This window comes from Lissotriton vulgaris, unplaced genomic scaffold (genome assembly GCF_964263255.1).
Source record: "Lissotriton vulgaris unplaced genomic scaffold, aLisVul1.2 SCAFFOLD_840, whole genome shotgun sequence".
Taxonomy (NCBI): domain Eukaryota; kingdom Metazoa; phylum Chordata; class Amphibia; order Caudata; family Salamandridae; genus Lissotriton; species Lissotriton vulgaris.
Window position 1 is genome coordinate 450,834 of NW_028242307.1, and position 18,956 is coordinate 469,789.

At 43.8% G+C, this 18,956-nt stretch overlaps 1 protein-coding gene across 1 annotated transcript in view; it reads left to right on the forward strand.

Moving 5' to 3' along the window:
- Window positions 1–18,956, forward strand: part of LOC147669001 (disintegrin and metalloproteinase domain-containing protein 9-like) — a gene marked incomplete at its 3' end in the record, with an annotated part of 870,311 nt that overhangs the window by 443,850 nt on the left and 407,505 nt on the right. The window contains exons 12-13 of the mRNA XM_086948294.1: window positions 4,471–4,666; window positions 7,245–7,350. Coding sequence (XP_086804420.1) covers window positions 4,471–4,666; window positions 7,245–7,350 — 302 coding nt within the window. The remainder of the gene's footprint in view (window positions 1–4,470; window positions 4,667–7,244; window positions 7,351–18,956) is intronic.

An 18,956-nucleotide genomic window follows, 5' to 3' on the forward strand; every position in this document is an offset into this window, starting at 1 on the left:
GGGGCATGATCCATCACCGTTATTTATCTCACTGCCCCATCCCAGCTCAGAACCTGGCTATATGCAAATCAGTCTGTCCCTGGCCCAGTGCATCATGGGAACAGGGCAGACTAAACTACCAAGCCAATTCTTTACCAGAAAGGAGACAAGCTACCGGGGACCGGTTTCTGGCATTTCAGCCGTCTTCGGCCCAGCTTGCTTGAATCCTGATGGAGCAGTGAGAAAGGGACTCATGTCTGAGTATACCCTGCCACACCTATAGTGGCCAAAATCGATTTACAAAAGGGGGTGGTGATGAACAGAGTGTCTGAATTGAGCAGACCACTCTTACCCAGTCCAAAGATCGGGGCATGATCCATCACCGTTATTTATCTCACTGCCCCATCCCAGCTCAGAACCTGGCTATATGCAAATCAGTCTGTCCCTGGCCCAGTGCATCATGGGAACAGGGCAGACTAAACTACCAAGCCAATTCTTTACCAGAAAGGAGACAAGCTACCGGGGACCGGTTTCTGGCATTTCAGCCGTCTTCGGCCCGGCTTGCTTGAATCCTGATGGAGCAATGAGAAAGGGACTCATGTCTGAGTATACCCTGCCACACCTATAGTGGCCAAAATCGATTTACAAAAGGGGGTGGTGATGAACAGAGTGTCTGAATTGAGCAGACCACTCTTACCCAGTCCAAAGATCGGGGCATGATCCATCACCGTTATTTATCTCACTGCCCCATCCCAGCTCAGAACCTGGCTATATGCAAATCAGTCTGTCCCTGGCCCAGTGCATCATGGGAACAGGGCAGACTAAACTACCAAGCCAATTCTTTACCAGAAAGGAGACAAGCTACCGGGGACCGGTTTCTGGCATTTCAGCCGTCTTCGGCCCGGCTTGCTTGAATCCTGATGGAGCAGTGAGAAAGGGACTCATGTCTGAGTATACCCTGCCACACCTATAGTGGCCAAAATCGATTTACAAAAGGGGGTGGTGATGAACAGAGTGTCTGAATTGAGCAGACCACTCTTACCCAGTCCAAAGATCGGGGCATGATCCATCACCGTTATTTATCTCACTGCCCCATCCCAGCTCAGAACCTGGCTATATGCAAATCAGTCTGTCCCTGGCCCAGTGCATCATGGGAACAGGGCAGACTAAACTACCAAGCCAATTCTTTACCAGAAAGGAGACAAGCTACCGGGGACCGGTTTCTGGCATTTCAGCCGTCTTCGGCCCAGCTTGCTTGAATCCTGATGGAGCAGTGAGAAAGGGACTCATGTCTGAGTATACCCTGCCACACCTATAGTGGCCAAAATCGATTTACAAAAGGGGGTGGTGATGAACAGAGTGTCTGAATTGAGCAGACCACTCTTACCCAGTCCAAAGATCGGGGCATGATCCATCACCGTTATTTATCTCACTGCCCCATCCCAGCTCAGAACCTGGCTATATGCAAATCAGTCTGTCCCTGGCCCGGTGCATCATGGGAACAGGGCAGACTAAACTACCAAGCCAATTCTTTACCAGAAAGGAGACAAGCTACCGGGGACCGGTTTCTGGCATTTCAGCCGTCTTCGGCCCGGCTTGCTTGAATCCTGATGGAGCAGTGAGAAAGGGACTCATGTCTGAGTATACCCTGCCACACCTATAGTGGCCAAAATCGATTTACAAAAGGGGGTGGTGATGAACAGAGTGTCTGAATTGAGCAGACCACTCTTACCCAGTCCAAAGATCGGGGCATGATCCATCACCGTTATTTATCTCACTGCCCCATCCCAGCTCAGAACCTGGCTATATGCAAATCAGTCTGTCCCTGGCCCAGTGCATCATGGGAACAGGGCAGACTAAACTACCAAGCCAATTCTTTACCAGAAAGGAGACAAGCTACCGGGGACCGGTTTCTGGCATTTCAGCCGTCTTCGGCCCGGCTTGCTTGAATCCTGATGGAGCAGTGAGAAAGGGACTCATGTCTGAGTATACCCTGCCACACCTATAGTGGCCAAAATCGATTTACAAAAGGGGGTGGTGATGAACAGAGTGTCTGAATTGAGCAGACCACTCTTACCCAGTCCAAAGATCGGGGCATGATCCATCACCGTTATTTATCTCACTGCCCCATCCCAGCTCAGAACCTGGCTATATGCAAATCAGTCTGTCCCTGGCCCAGTGCATCATGGGAACAGGGCAGACTAAACTACCAAGCCAATTCTTTACCAGAAAGGAGACAAGCTACCGGGGACCGGTTTCTGGCATTTCAGCCGTCTTCGGCCCGGCTTGCTTGAATCCTGATGGAGCAGTGAGAAAGGGACTCATGTCTGAGTATACCCTGCCACACCTATAGTGGCCAAAATCGATTTACAAAAGGGGGTGGTGATGAACAGAGTGTCTGAATTGAGCAGACCACTCTTACCCAGTCCAAAGATCGGGGCATGATCCATCACCGTTATTTATCTTACTGCCCCATCCCAGCTCAGAACCTGGCTATATGCAAATCAGTCTGTCCCTGGCCCAGTGCATCATGGGAACAGGGCAGACTAAACTACCAAGCCAATTCTTTACCAGAAAGGAGACAAGCTACCGGGGACCGGTTTCTGGCATTTCAGCCGTCTTCGGCCCGGCTTGCTTGAATCCTGATGGAGCAGTGAGAAAGGGACTCATGTCTGAGTATACCCTGCCACACCTATAGTGGCCAAAATCGATTTTACAAAAGGGGGTGGTGATGAACAGAGTGTCTGAATTGAGCAGACCACTCTTACCCAGTCCAAAGATCGGGGCATGATCCATCACCGTTATTTATCTCACTGCCCCATCCCAGCTCAGAACCTGGCTATATGCAAATCAGTCTGTCCCTGGCCCAGTGCATCATGGGAACAGGGCAGACTAAACTACCAAGCCAATTCTTTACCAGAAAGGAGACAAGCTACCGGGGACCGGTTTCTGGCATTTCAGCCGTCTTCGGCCCGGCTTGCTTGAATCCTGATGGAGCAGTGAGAAAGGGACTCATGTCTGAGTATACCCTGCCACACCTATAGTGGCCAAAATCGATTTACAAAAGGGGGTGGTGATGAACAGAGTGTCTGAATTGAGCAGACCACTCTTACCCAGTCCAAAGATCGGGGCATGATCCATCACCGTTATTTATCTCACTGCCCCATCCCAGCTCAGAACCTGGCTATATGCAAATCAGTCTGTCCCTGGCCCAGTGCATCATGGGAACAGGGCAGACTAAACTACCAAGCCAATTCTTTACCAGAAAGGAGACAAGCTACCGGGGACCGGTTTCTGGCATTTCAGCCGTCTTCGGCCCGGCTTGCTTGAATCCTGATGGAGCAGTGAGAAAGGGACTCATGTCTGAGTATACCCTGCCACACCTATAGTGGCCAAAATCGATTTACAAAAGGGGGTGGTGATGAACAGAGTGTTGTAAATATTTTTGTCCACCCTAAGCGTGGAGGGGTATTCTCAGATGTGAGACCCTTGCTCATTGCACCATCAGGATTCAAGCAAACCGGGCCGAAGACGGCTGTAATGCCAGAAACCGGTCCCTGGGAGCTTGTTTCCTTCTCAGTGTAAGAATTGGCTTTTGTAGTTTGGTTTGCCCTGTTCCCATCATGCACTGGGACAGGAACAGACTAATTTGCATACAGCCAGGTTCTGAAACTGGGATGGTGCAGTGAGCTAAAAAACGGTGTTGGATCTAGCCCTGATCTCTTGACTGGGTGAGAGCTTTCTGCTTAATTCAGAGACTCTGTCCCTCACCACCCCTTGTTGTAAATATTTTTGTCCACCCTAAGCGTGGAAGGGTATTCTCAGATGTGAGACCCTTGCTCATTGCACCATCAGGATTCAAGCAAACCGGGCCGAAGACGGCTGTAATGCCAGAAACCGGTCCCTGGGAGCTTGTTTCCTTCTCAGTGTAAGAATTTGCTTTTGTAGTTTGGTTTGCCCTGTTCCCATCATGCACTGGGACAGGAACAGACTAATTTGCATACAGCCAGGTTCTGAAACTGGGATAGTGCAGTGAGCTAAAAAACGGTGTTGGATCTAGCCCTGATCTCTTGACTGGGTGAGAGCTTTCTGCTTAATTCAGAGACTCTGTCGCTCACCACCCCTTGTTGTAAATAGAAATATGGAAATGGGCAGAGAACAGCTGGAATGATTTTGGTGCAGTTTTGATTGTAAGTGTGCAAGGTCAGGAAGACTTGTGTATGCCTGCAAGTCTCCCTCCTGGAATGCTTTATCCTTACATTGTCCCTCTGCATCAAGCAAGAGGTTGTTAGTAGGCAAATGGTGTGACTAGGGGTCACCCTTGTAATGTTAATCAGGTTAAATACAAAGATGTCACTTTCCCTATCCCTGACATGTTACTGAACGACTTCATGTCCTCATTAAAATTAAAAACACTGAGAGTGATGACATTACGGTAAAGTGTGGTTCTTCTTATTTTTTTTACCTGTTTCTGTTTTCTCCGCCCGGTAGTTTAAAGGGTCAGGAACTGAGTGCAGGCCCCAAGCTGATTCCTGCGACCTGGCTGAATATTGCAATGGGAGCCACGCTCTGTGTCCTGAGGACTTCTACGTGATGGATGGATACCCCTGCAACAACTCTTCGGCATATTGTTATGAGGGGCGCTGCCAGACTTTGGATGCCCAATGTAAAGCTTTATTCGGAGAGGGTAAGCATCTATGGTGATTCCTTTCTTCTCCCCACCTTCAAGTGCAGAGCTGTCTTCAAAAGGGTTAAGCATCCAGAGTGACTTCTCAAACCCTCAAACCGAGTTCATAGCTTTCTCTAAATTGGATAATTATCTTATCACTCTTTGATACTTCATTCAGGACTCCTCACAATAGCCAACTTTAAATTTCAAATGACACATGGGGATGGCTTTTTCATAGGGTCAAGCACAAGCAGTCACCCCTTACTGTCAAAACCTCCTTTTACTAAAAATAGTCACAAAGAGGGCCATGGTGGACTTTGGTGTCCAATTACAGGTGGGTCTGTAACCTCCCTGCAGCTGGTACCTGGAGTGACATCCTGTAGAGAGAGTAAAGGTTTCAGTGAAAAACATTTCTCTCCCTAAAACCTGCCTGAAATTATGAAAAACATGTGGCAATTGGTACAGAAACTCCTTGTGCCACAGATAATTCCCAATTTCTCAATGGCCATCGCCTGGTATAGCCCATACCCAAACGTAATAATGCCTTGGGTATTTTTCTTCCATGAGCGTGGATATCTAAGCAGCATTCCCACAAAACATATAATGGACACCAAAAATGGGCTAAACAGGGTTTTGGTGGCTTTTAATAGAACAGAAATATTTTACAGGTCAATTAATTGGGTCGTAAGCCTGTATTTGGATCCAGTGTCGGAGATGTTTCTTTACAATGAGCAAGATATCAAATCTAGGAAGTGACACATATTCATACTCAGCAAATAAGAAGTGGCACATATTCATACTCAGCTCCCAAACTTACCTTAGCAGGAAACCCAGTGACAGGACCTGTAGGCAAAGGACTGAAGTCCAGCCCTCCCCAGCTCCTTTTCAAAACCAGTGTTACAGAATAATACATTCCCAATCAGATGCACGGCAGAAATAGTACTTCAGTCCCTTATCATTCACCAGAGTCTGTACTCCATCAGTGCTACTCCCACCTGCCTGTGATTTTACCTTTTCTTCAATCTGACACCCCAGGAGGCTCCTAAAGTGATAATTGTTTGCCATAAGGCGTTCTGTTGCCTGACTAATGCCTGCTATACAATATGACCCTTCTGCCCATTGAGGAAGGCCCCTGACTTATTAAAATGAGGCGACTGCTTGATCAGGGAACCTCAAGTATGACAGCCTTTGAGTCTGATTGCCACTGAGTCTTGTTCTGGGATCTCTTTTACCGCCAAGACACCTCCGGGTGAATAAGCTCTGTAAAAAACCACACGGACATAATATATAATTTCAACAAATGCCACTTATGGGTCATGGACTGATGTACACTGAATGGAGAACAAGGACCCCTCCTCAAGTGCATTCCTGGTCAAACATATCATGCTAACTCAAAACTATTGCTACCAGTCACAACTGCATTCCCAGAAAGGGGCCTCCATTGTCTTTGTAGACTCAAAACCGACCTTTATTAAGTAATGAAGCACACGGGTCTTTCTGGACTGTCCATGGTTAATATTTCACTAGCAGATGGTGGTCTCATGGAAGCAAGTTCTGTCTAATTTGCAAACAAGATTGTCGACCTGAAACAACTTTGTGAAGATTTGCTCAATTGTGCTTCGTGGTGTAATCACCAAAAGTTGCTTTTCATTTTCCATGCTGTCTATTCGATTTCTGTCCACAAACATGTGTACCCAGCTTTGTCCAGTGTGCTTCATATGGCACTGATTTCCCCAAAATTCCTTGACAGATGAACTCTCATCCCTGTTTAAAAGATATTTTAGTATTTTCTTGAAAGAAATAACTGCCCCAATGTGAATTAGATTGTTCTATTTGCTTCAAATTATTCCAAAAATATAAATAAAAAATCAATATTGCCCCTTATTATTCTAATTTCGAGATCCTCATTACTGTCCAAATACGATTTAAAATGTACTTTTGTCACTGAAGTTAATAAAAATAGAATCTAGAATTCCACATTGTACCTTCGTATCAGAACTGGAAATGGGTTTCCACGAGTAATGGAGTAATGTTGATGTTGACCACGCATTTACTCTTGATACACACCACGGCCAGATTGAAATGTCAGTCCCACCTCAGCTTCCCCCCCCCCTCCCCCCCTCCTCGCCGATGTTTTGGTTAGTGCCAACCCTGTCTATTTCACTCCATGGTCTAGTTCTTGTGGGACCAGATGCCCTTCCTCTGGCACCACTGACTGCCAAACTCCTACAACTATGGCAACACAAAGAGTGTTGGAAAGTAGTCTTGTAATTGTAATTGTGAAAGCCTATTGTGGAGAATATTGGTAAGGTAATCATCTCTCAACTAATCAAGACTCTGATAAGAGCATTTGCCTTCATTTGGTATGTAAGGCAAGATTACATTGTCACCATTAGGATGGATGAATGTTGTGGTGGGTAAATGATCAAGGGATATTATGCAAACTAAGGCTTTGCCCAACCATTTCTACCTCTGGCAGATCCCCTCTTCATTTCCTCCCCCTTCTTTTCCTTCTTCCTCTCTCTTTCTAAGGGGGTTCCTATGAACATCTAGCAGCATTATTTCATTTTCTGTTGTCAATATTTATGATTTATAGGAGCTACAAGGGCGTCTGATACCTGCTTCAAAGATGTCAACCGGATTGGAAACAGTTACGGGAACTGCGGAGTATCTGGGGGACACTACAAAAAGTGTGCATTAGAGTGAGTAACTTGGTGATACATTTGACTTTTTCTGTCAATGTATTATGCTTTTCAGAGTCTTGAATAGTAAGCTCAGGGCTTATGACATTCTAGCTTTAAGCATCATGCGGTCTCTTCTAGGAGCCTACATAGCTTATAGGAGCCAGTGTCCCTTAACATTAGAGCTGGCTCAATAAAATGTATATCTTCTTCATGGTTTTCTGTACAATGCTAACACCTCTTATGGCAGCCACCAGGGCCAGATCCTAATTAGAAAGTCTCCACCTGTCTCTGAAGCGCCCTAGGCCACCCATCTCCTAATATAGCCTTTCAAAGTGTCTGGTCCGATTCCCAAAATGTATTGCAGGTGCAAGTATGACTTATTCCAAAAAAAGGTTGTAATTTACGCATGCATACTTATGCGCAATTAAAAAAGCCGGAAATGTCAATTTTCCTACGTAGTTAGTAAATCATGTAGTTCCTACTACATGATTTACACAAGTAATGGGAGGGAGTTAGAAGTGAGGCAATTGTGAAAAAAGCTAGAATCAGAAGAGTGATCAAGAACACGATGCATGCAAATTTTGAAAACACCCAAAAAGTAGTTGACTTTAGAGACATTTGCTAACTTTTTGCAGTTCTCTTGCTACTCTAATGAGTCACTTACGTTACACCCAAACACTAATACTAATATTATTTCCAATGTGCAGAGCGCAAACATATCACCCATTAAGATACCTGCCAATTTGAAGAACAATCTCACTGTGTGAGGAGCGGGAGGGGTCTGGGCCTCGTGCCAATACATGCCTAAGAGGCACTTATAAACCCCACCCATCCCCAAGCCCCCTCCTCCCCCCCAAAAAAGCTTCCTCAGGCTATTGCCAATGTCCTGGGGTGTTTTCACACCCCTTAATGGACGTGACCAGTTCAAAGCCCCGGAAAACTAGCTGGACACCCACTATTTACAGTGGTTTTCAGCTTGTTTTCCCTGCTACAGTGTAATATCAGTCCCTCACCTGGAGCCTCTGGATTGGGAGCTGATATTGTGTGCCACACAGCAGCGGCACCTTGTGAGTTGACAGGTATGTGTCGTGTCTGGCATATCTACTATGCCTGTCTAGTTATCCTGTGGAATGTTATCATTCATGTGATGTCATGGAATGCTAGGTACTGGACTCTAGGAGTCAGTTGATAACTGGGCTGAGCAAGTAACATACTGCTCCTGGTGGGGTTCTTTCCTCCTTGACTTATACTTGTAACCCAAACTTGGAATAAATACCTTAACCTTCAACTTCGTCTGATTCCTGATTCCTACACCAACACTACAATTTTGGCGACGTTTTTGGTGAACTTCTACTTACTACTCCAAGGATTTCAAAGATTAAAGAAACTTCAAGGTAATGAACTTCCTTTTCTTCTATCTACTATTCATAAGCATACTGGCACCCTGCGAGCCCCACCAGTGACCACTCTAACGGTCGCCCACATGCTTTAAGTGCCAGTGTCTGCTGTTAATTGCCTATACACTTCTCCTAAAATCCTTGAAGAATTCTTCTGCCTTTCTCCCTGCTATAACCTGCTACCTTCCTGTTTTGAGGAATACTTCTCCTGCTGCATGTCTGAATTACTGCCCTGAAGCGCTGTTTTACTGCCAATCAAGTATTCTAACTCTCGGAGTGCATCTTCTTTCTTGAGGAATTTGAAATAAAAAAATGAGACATTGTGCAGTCACTGTTGCTGTCTACGTTTTTGGCTCAGCGCTATGATTTCTGCAGCTTCAAATTTTTTTTTTTAAGGAATTCATAAAAAGAAGTCAGCGATTTTATTCACTGAGTCTATCTGGGTTCCTGCCGTTTTGTGAGAAAACATTTGCAGTGCTCGTTAATTCGAGTGATGGGTCATGATCTCTGTCAGCCTGAACACTTTGTCATTGCCAGCTGTGTGTGTTTACAGAGAGGAAAACTGTCAGTTTCAAAACTCTGCTGTTCGTGAGGATTAATTATTTTTGCCTTTTTGCTTCAATCTCAAGCTTCAGTTAAGCATTTAATTAAATGTCGATCTGTGCACACGTTTGTGTTTTTCACTTTCAAGATGTCAGTTTACAAAATTCAAACAGCACCAGTCCTTACCTGTTCTCGAGCCTAGTAGTGCGCTCATGGATCCTTGTTGATGTCACGGCATTCTTTGAACTGCCTATACATGCTCTGCTTAATTGACGTGTTGTGAGCCACCTGGCTTTACGTCAGGGGACGTGCCGCCATCTTTGGGAGTCGTTTTTTTTTCTACAAAGTAGGATGTGTTTGAGTGCTGTCGGAGATGCAAGGATATTTATTATTCACGTCCAGTGAACCTACGTGCAGACTTTGGAGTTATAAAGTTAAATCTGACATTATTCACTACCAGCGAACCTACGTGCAGACTTTGGGAGCTATGAAGTTAAATCTGAGTAAAGAAACTTGTTTATGGCTAAACAGTAAAATTCACTTTATGAATATTTTGGACCTCCTCACTCATCTATGGCTGACATCATTTACTTTCGGATGTTCTTGGTGTCATCATTTGAGAGCTAATTTTCTTAACGATCTTCATGAGGAAGGTACTCTTTGTTTATTACACATATTTCCATGGAGATGTTTACAGAGCTGCTGTCCTATTCCATGACTACGGTGACTACTTTATTTATTTTAATCTATTGTTTTCATGAGACTTGATTATAGCTCTGCTTGTCATTCTTTGCTCAAGTTCTATTGTTTTTAACTTAATTATACGCAATTTTCCTTTCACCGTGCCATTTATCGGCTGAGAATTTTCTGTGTGTTTTTTTAAGTTATTTATACTATTGATAACTCTTAACCAAAACACAAGGTAGCCAGGGGTTATTTTCTAATGGTATTTTACTTGTTTTCGTTGGCAGGTTAGACTGTTCAAATTCTTGATGTAATTTCCATTTCTCTTTTTTGTGAGTGAATGTTCATGAGTTTCATTTGTAGGTTAGGTACTACTTAAAGGTACTGCTTAAACTTTGTGATATAATTCCATATCTCTTTTATGTGAGTGGATGTTCTTCAGTAACTTTTGCAGTTTAGGTAATGTTTAAAAAATACTGCTTAACTTCATGATGTGATTTCCATATCTCTTTTATGTAAGTGGATGTTCTTGAGTAACTTTTACAGTTTAGGTAATGTTTAAAAAAATACTGCTTAAACTTCATGATGTAATTTCCAATTCTCTCTTGTGTGAATGGATGTTCATGAGTAGCACTTTTCGTGTTTCATACTTTATGTTACTGACATCAGTATGTGCACGGAGCTTCTTCCTGTGATTTTTTTTTTAAAAGTTCTGTATGAATTTTCTTCAACAGTTCTGAATGATTCTTTTTTAAATGTTCTGCCAGTTTCTATTTTACCTTGCGCAAGGGTTTCTTTGTAGAAATTTACTGGCAATTGTTTTTTTTTTCCTCTCTTTCAAATTGTTCGTACTCCTATTTGGTGTAATTTTTCACCTCTCTTTATGTCTTCTTTCCGGGAGATTCTTGTGTTTTCTCCTGTTTGAGGTACTTTTTTCGTAATCCTTTTTGTGTTTCTCTCCATTGTCTTCCATTCGTCGGTTCATATCTTCATACCAGTCTGGCCAATTGGTGTGTTTTACTGTAACCTTGTACGTTTTTAGTAATTCTCTTTTGTCCTTGAAAGAGAAGATGTGTGTGTTTACGTAAGTCTCTTTTGTCCTTGAAAGAGAAGATGTGTGTCTTTTTGTTTCTTTTCCCTTTTCTATTCTTTCCATTATATTCTACATACTTTTGATTGTCTTCTCATCTTATTCTTGATTTTCCTTCTTTATAGTTTCTCACCATATTCTTTCTTCATCGTTCAATCTATGTTTATCTTGTTGTGGTTATGCTTTGCATTTTCGATTCTATTATAAAGGGGAAGATGTGTCGTGTCTGGCATATCTACTATGCCTGTCTAGTTATCCTGTGGAATGTTATCATTCATGTGATGTCATGGAATGCTAGGTACTGGACTCTAGGAGTCAGTTGATAACTGGGCTGAGCAAGTAACATACTGCTCCTGGTGGGGTTCTTTCCTCCTTGACTTATACTTGTAACCCAAACTTGGAATAAATACCTTAACCTTCCACTTCGTCTGATTCCTGATTCCTACACCAACACTACAGTATGCATTTAGGGTTTCAAGGCGCCTGGGGCCATCGGGGATGATAAGTGAGCTATTGTCCAGGGTCACATGATGCTGAGCTGAGCTGTCGCCGGGGATCGAACCGCATTAAGGAGTCAACCGCTCTGGCCGTAGCATGGAAACATTACAGATGCTGGGGACGTCAACTGAAGCTTTCATCATCAATTTCCAATTGATAAGATTGACCAACCTGACAGGGCCGGCTCTAGGTGGGTGTGATCGGTGCCACCGCACCAAGCGCTGACTTGGGGTGGGGGCGTAATTTTTGCAATTATATTATCATTTAAGCACCTGCTGCCCCGTCCTTGGCCTCCAGAATTTTTCAGCCATCATTTAAAATGTTAAGATAACTCTGGTGACTAATTGTTTTCCTGGAAAGAGACAGAGATTTGACTAGTGGAAGTTTTGACATCTAGGGTAGAGCAGAGGGTTAAAATGCCTGCTGCTAAGAACGTGTACTATACAGATAACAAAGTGCATATAATGTGAACAGGTCAGTGGGTTACTGCCTCGGTAAAAGAGCTCCTTTTGTAACTTGTCCTTTATAAGTCTAAATCCTATGTATAGAACATTGAGCTAATAACTGTCGTCAAAGAGCTGTATGCAAACTGCAAGATATATGTTAGAACTATATGTTTTTTTGCCCAGTCTTTCATTATCCTAATCTTGCGAAGAGGGTTCATTTGGCTAGAAAACAATTCATATTATTAAAGAGTACCCCTAACAATGATGTCACGTTTTAAATTCTGAATTTGTGCTTTTCCAGAAAAAGAACTCTTAAACTATATTGCCTACCAATATCGGTGACATGTCCCTCCTACACTACACCTTGTAGTCCTGTCTGATGTAACATTTTCTATACACTGATTTACTCACATATGATTGTCTCTGTGCAATGTGTGTGTGATGTAAAGTGCTCTGACGCCTTATACTGGTCTGAGTGGTGCTATAAAACTAAATGAATCTGAGAGACAGTGGATATGGGGACTTGAGGGGCACTGCTAGAGGGTGCTAGTGAGGGAATCCATAGCAGAGGAGGTCGGGGGGGGGGGGGGGCGCCAACAGATATTGTCGCACATGGTGCCACCAATGTTAAAGCCGGCCCTGCATCCTGATGACCACACCTGCTGATAAGTCATTTACTCACTCCATAAGTTTGACCTAGGCTTTCCCGTTTTGAGTATGAATCCTAATTTTGAGAAAGACATTAAGGTTAATATTAGACACAGTTCCTTAATGCTAAACTAAGCCAGCAGCTACATTCAAATTAGTAATAAAGGGCATTTTAGAACCAATATAGGCTCTACTATACCACTTCAAGTCTTTATTGTTATCAGCTGAAAGCTATAACAATGCAAATTAAAATGTGTAGTAATAAAGCGCAAATTCGCACAAAAATTAGCATATAAAATTGTAGCATTGCTGCTTTTGGAAAGTCCATATCGTCTCGATTACTCGTTCCCCTCTCATCATTTAATTTTGTGAGTAATCAGTCACCTAAGTAAGTCATAGCCAAGGATGCTTTATAGCACAGATCAATGCTGGATCAATTCTTTAGTAGAATGTCCTAAGTTCTAGTGGTTATTAATACAAAAAGTTTTGAAGCAAAGGTAAGAGCCATGACTAGCAAGCTCTAGAATTTGGAGCACAGGTGCACAGGGCATGGTTGTTTCCTTGCCGTACAGAATTACGCATCCTTTCGTGCTGAGAAGGTGCAGGAGTACATCAGGGCCTTGAAGACACAGTTATATCAAAGCAGCTGTGAGTGAAAAAAACAGCATAAGATTATGACCTATTTATAGCGGGAAAGATGACATTAGCCTTTGGGGTATATTTACAAGAGTTGCAGCTAACTAACGCTAACGTTAGTTAGCAGCAATTTTCTTACCGCCGCGTACTGCCGAAAACTATCGCAATGGTACAGACGTATTGTAAATATGTCGCTACATGTCGATAGGATCTTTTCACGGCACCAAATGTTGTCATTAACACAAATGTCACAGCGATAAAAATCTTGCTGCCAACAAGAAAAAAAGGGCCGGCCGGCCAGTCAGCGGCCAGAAAACTCATGTTAGTTAGCATAATGTCACTTTTTTCACACTTTGTGGGAAAAATAAACTACAAACAGCCTGCAAGTACCAAAAAAAATTACCTGGAAGCAAAATGGAGCAGGCTTGACCCAGTTTAGCAGGATACAACAACCCCCCTAAACCCCTTAACACCCCCCAGCCAGAGTCCCTGGGGAAGAGGAAGAGGAAAAACAGATGCAGCCAACAGATAAATTAGATCCTTATTGCGGAGGTAACAGAGAAACAGCACCAGCTCTTTGTCAGCTCCAGGGTGTTATTGGTGACCAAAAATACCATTTAGCAGTCCATTGTGGCCAAGGTGAATGCAGTAGCAGAGGTCAAGAGGACAGTGGCCGAAGAGCTGGCATGATACCAAGACCAAGCGGAAACACTTTGGCAGGCAGCACTGCAGACCGGAGGTGGGAGTCCAGCGCCACAGGAGAAGCTGGATGACTTGGAGGAACAGGTGTTCGCCTTCATCTGCGAGGAGTCGGTGGTTGGAGTTGAGGGACAGGACAGTGCTGAATATGACCAGCTACATCAGCAACAGGGTAAGTAACAACCAGGAACATGGGGTGGGGACCAATGTTGCCTCTGTCTGTCTAAAAATATTTCAGTGCGCATTCAAACTGTATGCAGATCAAATTCCAGATACATAGGTACTTGGGGGGTATATCCACATGTCACTTTTGCTGCTGAATACATATAAAGACCCATTCCCTGTCATGTGCATGTCAAGTGAAGTATTACAATGAGCCCCATTCACAATGTGCATGTCATTTAGCTACATGTCGCCTTTACCCTATCCATCAAAATGCAGTAATCCACATTAAAGTATCTCAATATGTTGTACAGTAAGCCGTATGGCATTGTCATCATGTCCCTGGTTTTGGATGTCCAAGACACATTGACATGCATGGAAACTGGCCCTTAGGGAATGTCAACAGTGGCAATGTAGATGCATAGCTAGTGATGTCTGTAAACATCCTTCCACTAACAAAGGCATCCAATTACCCTGAGAAGAACAGCATGTATCATCCATGTGTCCATCCCTGTGAGGCACCAAAACTGTCTGCTGTGCAACAATGCACACATCTCATAAGCCTTCCTCAGAGTCCTATGTCCTCCGGCTTGCAACATATCACCATTGCCAATGCACCAAAGTGCAAGGGTGACTGGATAGATGTAATGACTGGCAATGAACAAGAAGTTGTCCCTCCCTGCACATCAACACGTATCAATGGGAGTGACATGTGTCAATGTGATTTTCCCACCTTTAAACACATAGACAATTGTCAGAGTATGCCAAATCAAGCACCTCTACTTGTCATATTATGGTGTACATCATTGCATCCCTGATCTCAAGTGCATGATTGCCCTTTTCATGCAACACTACCAATTAGGTGGCAGTGCCAACATAAAGGTGGGGTGCAGTCAAATCCACCCCTCAAAACCTAATGACTAAAACCAGTATGTAAACTTGACTAAGAAGGGGTGCCTCATCCACAATGCAGTGTAAAGACACATGAATCTGATCAATTCTGCAATGTCAATAACTTGAAACAACCAGCACCACTGTCATTTTTGAACAGTGAATTTAACAGGTGCAGCATGGGTGTAGAAACATGACCCTCACAGTTTGCATACAGGGAAACTGTCCAAAAGCATGATCAACCCAAATATCACATCAGTGATGTTGTACAATGATTTACAAAGCTGCGTGTAACAGGTGTAGCATGTTAAAATAGAGTATGGAGATGGTCATGCACTCTGACTGTCAACTGCTTAAATGCCTGACCAAAGTGGACAAATACATACAACAATATCTGCCCTTTACATTGCAGAGAAAAAAGCATCCCCTTCTGTTCAGCAGCCTGTCCCACTCTTCAATGAGAAAGAAGAAAAAGACATCTCAACCATCGACACCCTCCAAGAGCTGCTCAACTCCATAGGCAGCCCTTCTATGGAAGCAAGGACATCCAGCAGCGTTGTGGTTGCTTCACCAGCAGCACAAAACACCCAGCAGCCACCACCTACTATCGCAGCTGTATCCCTGGACTTTGAGGACCCGCTGTTAAGATTTCAATGTAGTGCGGTAGAAGTCCCGCGTGAGATGGCTGATCAGGTGTGGGTGGGGTTGAACAGCATGGCGGCCCAACTGTATGGAATCCGTGGGTGTCTCAGTCCCATTAGGGACCACTCAAAGCCCATTCAAGGCACCCACAGTCTGCTGCGAGCTCTCCAAGCTCTCCAGCATTCCATGGCTGACATTGCTGGAGTCCTTACTCAGATAAAAGAAGAAATGTCCAGTCAAAGTGACTCCAGCGATGTCACCAAGGAGTTGCGTGAAATGTGGAAGATCACAGAGAACATTGAACGGCAACAGGATTCCCACATAGCTGCCATGGCTGCCTACCATAGAGAAGTTACTGGAGTCCTGCAAGCCCTGCAGCTTATCATCACTGCGGTGATACCTCATCATTTGCCACAGATAAATGCAGCTGCACCTTCAACATCCACCTCTTATCCCCCGATGTGTCATTGCCTCCCAGTGCTTCCACCAATCCACCATCCCCCTCATGGGAGTCACATGACACATCAGAGGAGGAAGATGTGGATGAAACAACATTCAGAAGGAAAAGTCAGCGGAGGCATTCTTGTATAAAATGGACAGTTTCTACTTGGTCTTGTGCTTACCATCATGCCTCGGACTGTAATCTGTCACTGTCCTCAGAATGACTCTGCTACAATCACCTTGGACTTTTGATGGACTGCTAATATGGCCATTGATCCCCAATGACACTGCAATCAGTTCCTGACTAAACTCTACCCCTTCCTCAACATGTCTCTGGACATGGGTCCCCCCCAAGGACTCTCTCTTCTATACCTAACGAAAACTATACTTATCACTGCCTACTAAACTACAGGACAAAAAATATATAAAACTGGATTAAAGGATTAGGGGAACTGTACATGGGGGACAGCTGACATCAATGGAGGAGATCCAGGGACCCCATAATGTCCTGGAGGTGGCCCTTAGTTTCATTGTGGTCCCGTTGTATGCGGACCACACAGACATTTAGATTGTAAAGCAACCTAAGCTCCCTTTGGATCAAGCAGAATATCAGTCTCTGTCGCACTTTTTGCAAGGATGATGTTTGTGATGGTTGCACCTATGTATTGCGATGAGGTGGTTGCAGCAGATTGTGCCAGGGTGGAGGTACTTTGACCAGCAGATGGTAGGGGATGTCTGCCACTCCGTTGGACACAAGATAGGTCAGGATTGGATCTGTGAGCCTGTGATGTGTAGATGAGGCAGCCAAGCTAGTACGTTTCTGTACACTTATCTTGCTGCTGCCTGTAATGGACTTCCACTTTCCAGTTGCCCTCCCTTCCCGGGCCATATCATTGTACCCCTTTGCCACACGACGTATGTGCAAATAACGTTCCTTATGCTGAAGGAACTGCCTCACCTCATCCGGTGACATGTTGTCTGTAAAGAAAAATAACAAGTCAAGTTTCGAGAATCACAAACATTTACAGCATTCTACATGTATCTCCCAAACAAAAGTGTAACAAAACATTATCTAAACACTCTCATCAAAAGTAAGATACATCCCACATGACCTGACAAGTTCAATGTAAGCAATAACACAAATCAAAACCTGATGCTGATACCGACATGTTGACTTATGGCATGGCTCATAGCAAGGACAGAGTGCAGTGACAACAGTTGTAGATTAGAGGATTGCAATGAGGCTGCGGGCACAAACACTTATTTAGCCCAACAGGGGTTGGGCCTCAAAGATGAAGTTTTCAAGGCCCATTGCAGAACCAGGCCATGACACTAACACAAAGACAGTAGGGTGCACTGTCTGCAATTATGGCAGACGACTAAGCACCACAGTGGTAGTCATGTAGGGCAGTTTAACAAATCCAATTTCTTCATTTAAAAAACAATTTGGAGTTGTCAACACAGCTACACATCCATGAGTCATGATGTATACATTTACTTGAAACATCAGAGTAAACCTGGCTACCATGTTTGATGATTGGAAGTCAACAGGACATATGTACCCAGGATTCTTGTGGTGCGTTGTTAGCCTGCTATGCACCATGCTGTGCTATGCCACAATGGGAATGCAAAGCTGCTGCATTTCAACGTCATACTTTGCTGCACTGCAATTCCACTTGTGCCAGTGTAAAACCCTTCATGCTAGGCCAAAGGCAGGCACCATTGCACAGTAGTGCTGGGGTGTCTGAATTTAGCAGAAGATAGTTCATGCGATGGAAGGTTCACTGTCATGGACAATCATTGACCTTTAACGTTTTTCATGTGTGCCACACAATGCTGACCACATATGAAAATATACATTGATGAGATATAGATCACTTCACAGTCCAGAGCATGTTAGAAAACATGTTTTTCACGGTCTAACCTATTATCCACTTCCCCATATTCACGCTGCAGTTGTGGAAATGGTTCTGTGCAATGAAGGTGTAACAATGCCCATCCCTTTCACCCTAAATGTAGTGTGAAAGTGTGTCTAACGCATGAGTTGCAGTTGATCAACGTTGACTTGATTAACACTGGCTTGTGATTGAGGCTCAGAAAGTCTTGCCAAGACAATGTTGTGCAAGCAAATGTTGTGTTAGCTACTGGGGCCTTGTAAATTGCATCAACATGGAAATGATTCACAAGACGCAGCGTTAAGATGCAACGTTAGCTCTGGTACATATTTTGGTGACCTAAATCTGTTTTACATTTGCATAGATTATTTCACACAAGTTGTTATTGGGGCTCATGCCACTCATCCATTTGTTTCACGTACTCCACCTCTCAGCTTGGTTATGACACTTGCTCTTTAGAGTACTAATTGTCAATGACAACTGTTATTCAAACTAACTGTCAATTTTTGACAGCCAGCTCAGTGCTGGGTATCAATGGATTCTATGGCTGGTGAAACCCATCAACAACATCACTCAAATGTTTCCTCTTCAGTATGTACACTGAAACCCACATGCATTGGCTCTAGTGACACACACTGGGCTCAGAAACAGTGTTAGCATAACTCTACAGGATTCATAGGCCAACTTATTCAATACATATTAATCCTATCTAACTTGATGTAGCTGTGGCCATGCAACATGACCCGAAGCCGACATGTACACATAATACTATGACAAGAAGCCATAAAAACGTTGTGATTTGGATGAAAATATGCACAATACTTCACAAAATCTTGGGCCATTTTGTGACAGTTCCATTTCTCATTCATCTTGGCATGAGTACCCACAGCGACAGCTTACCTAAATAACAGAGTTGTAGTGACACAGTGAATACTATGGATGCAAACATCAT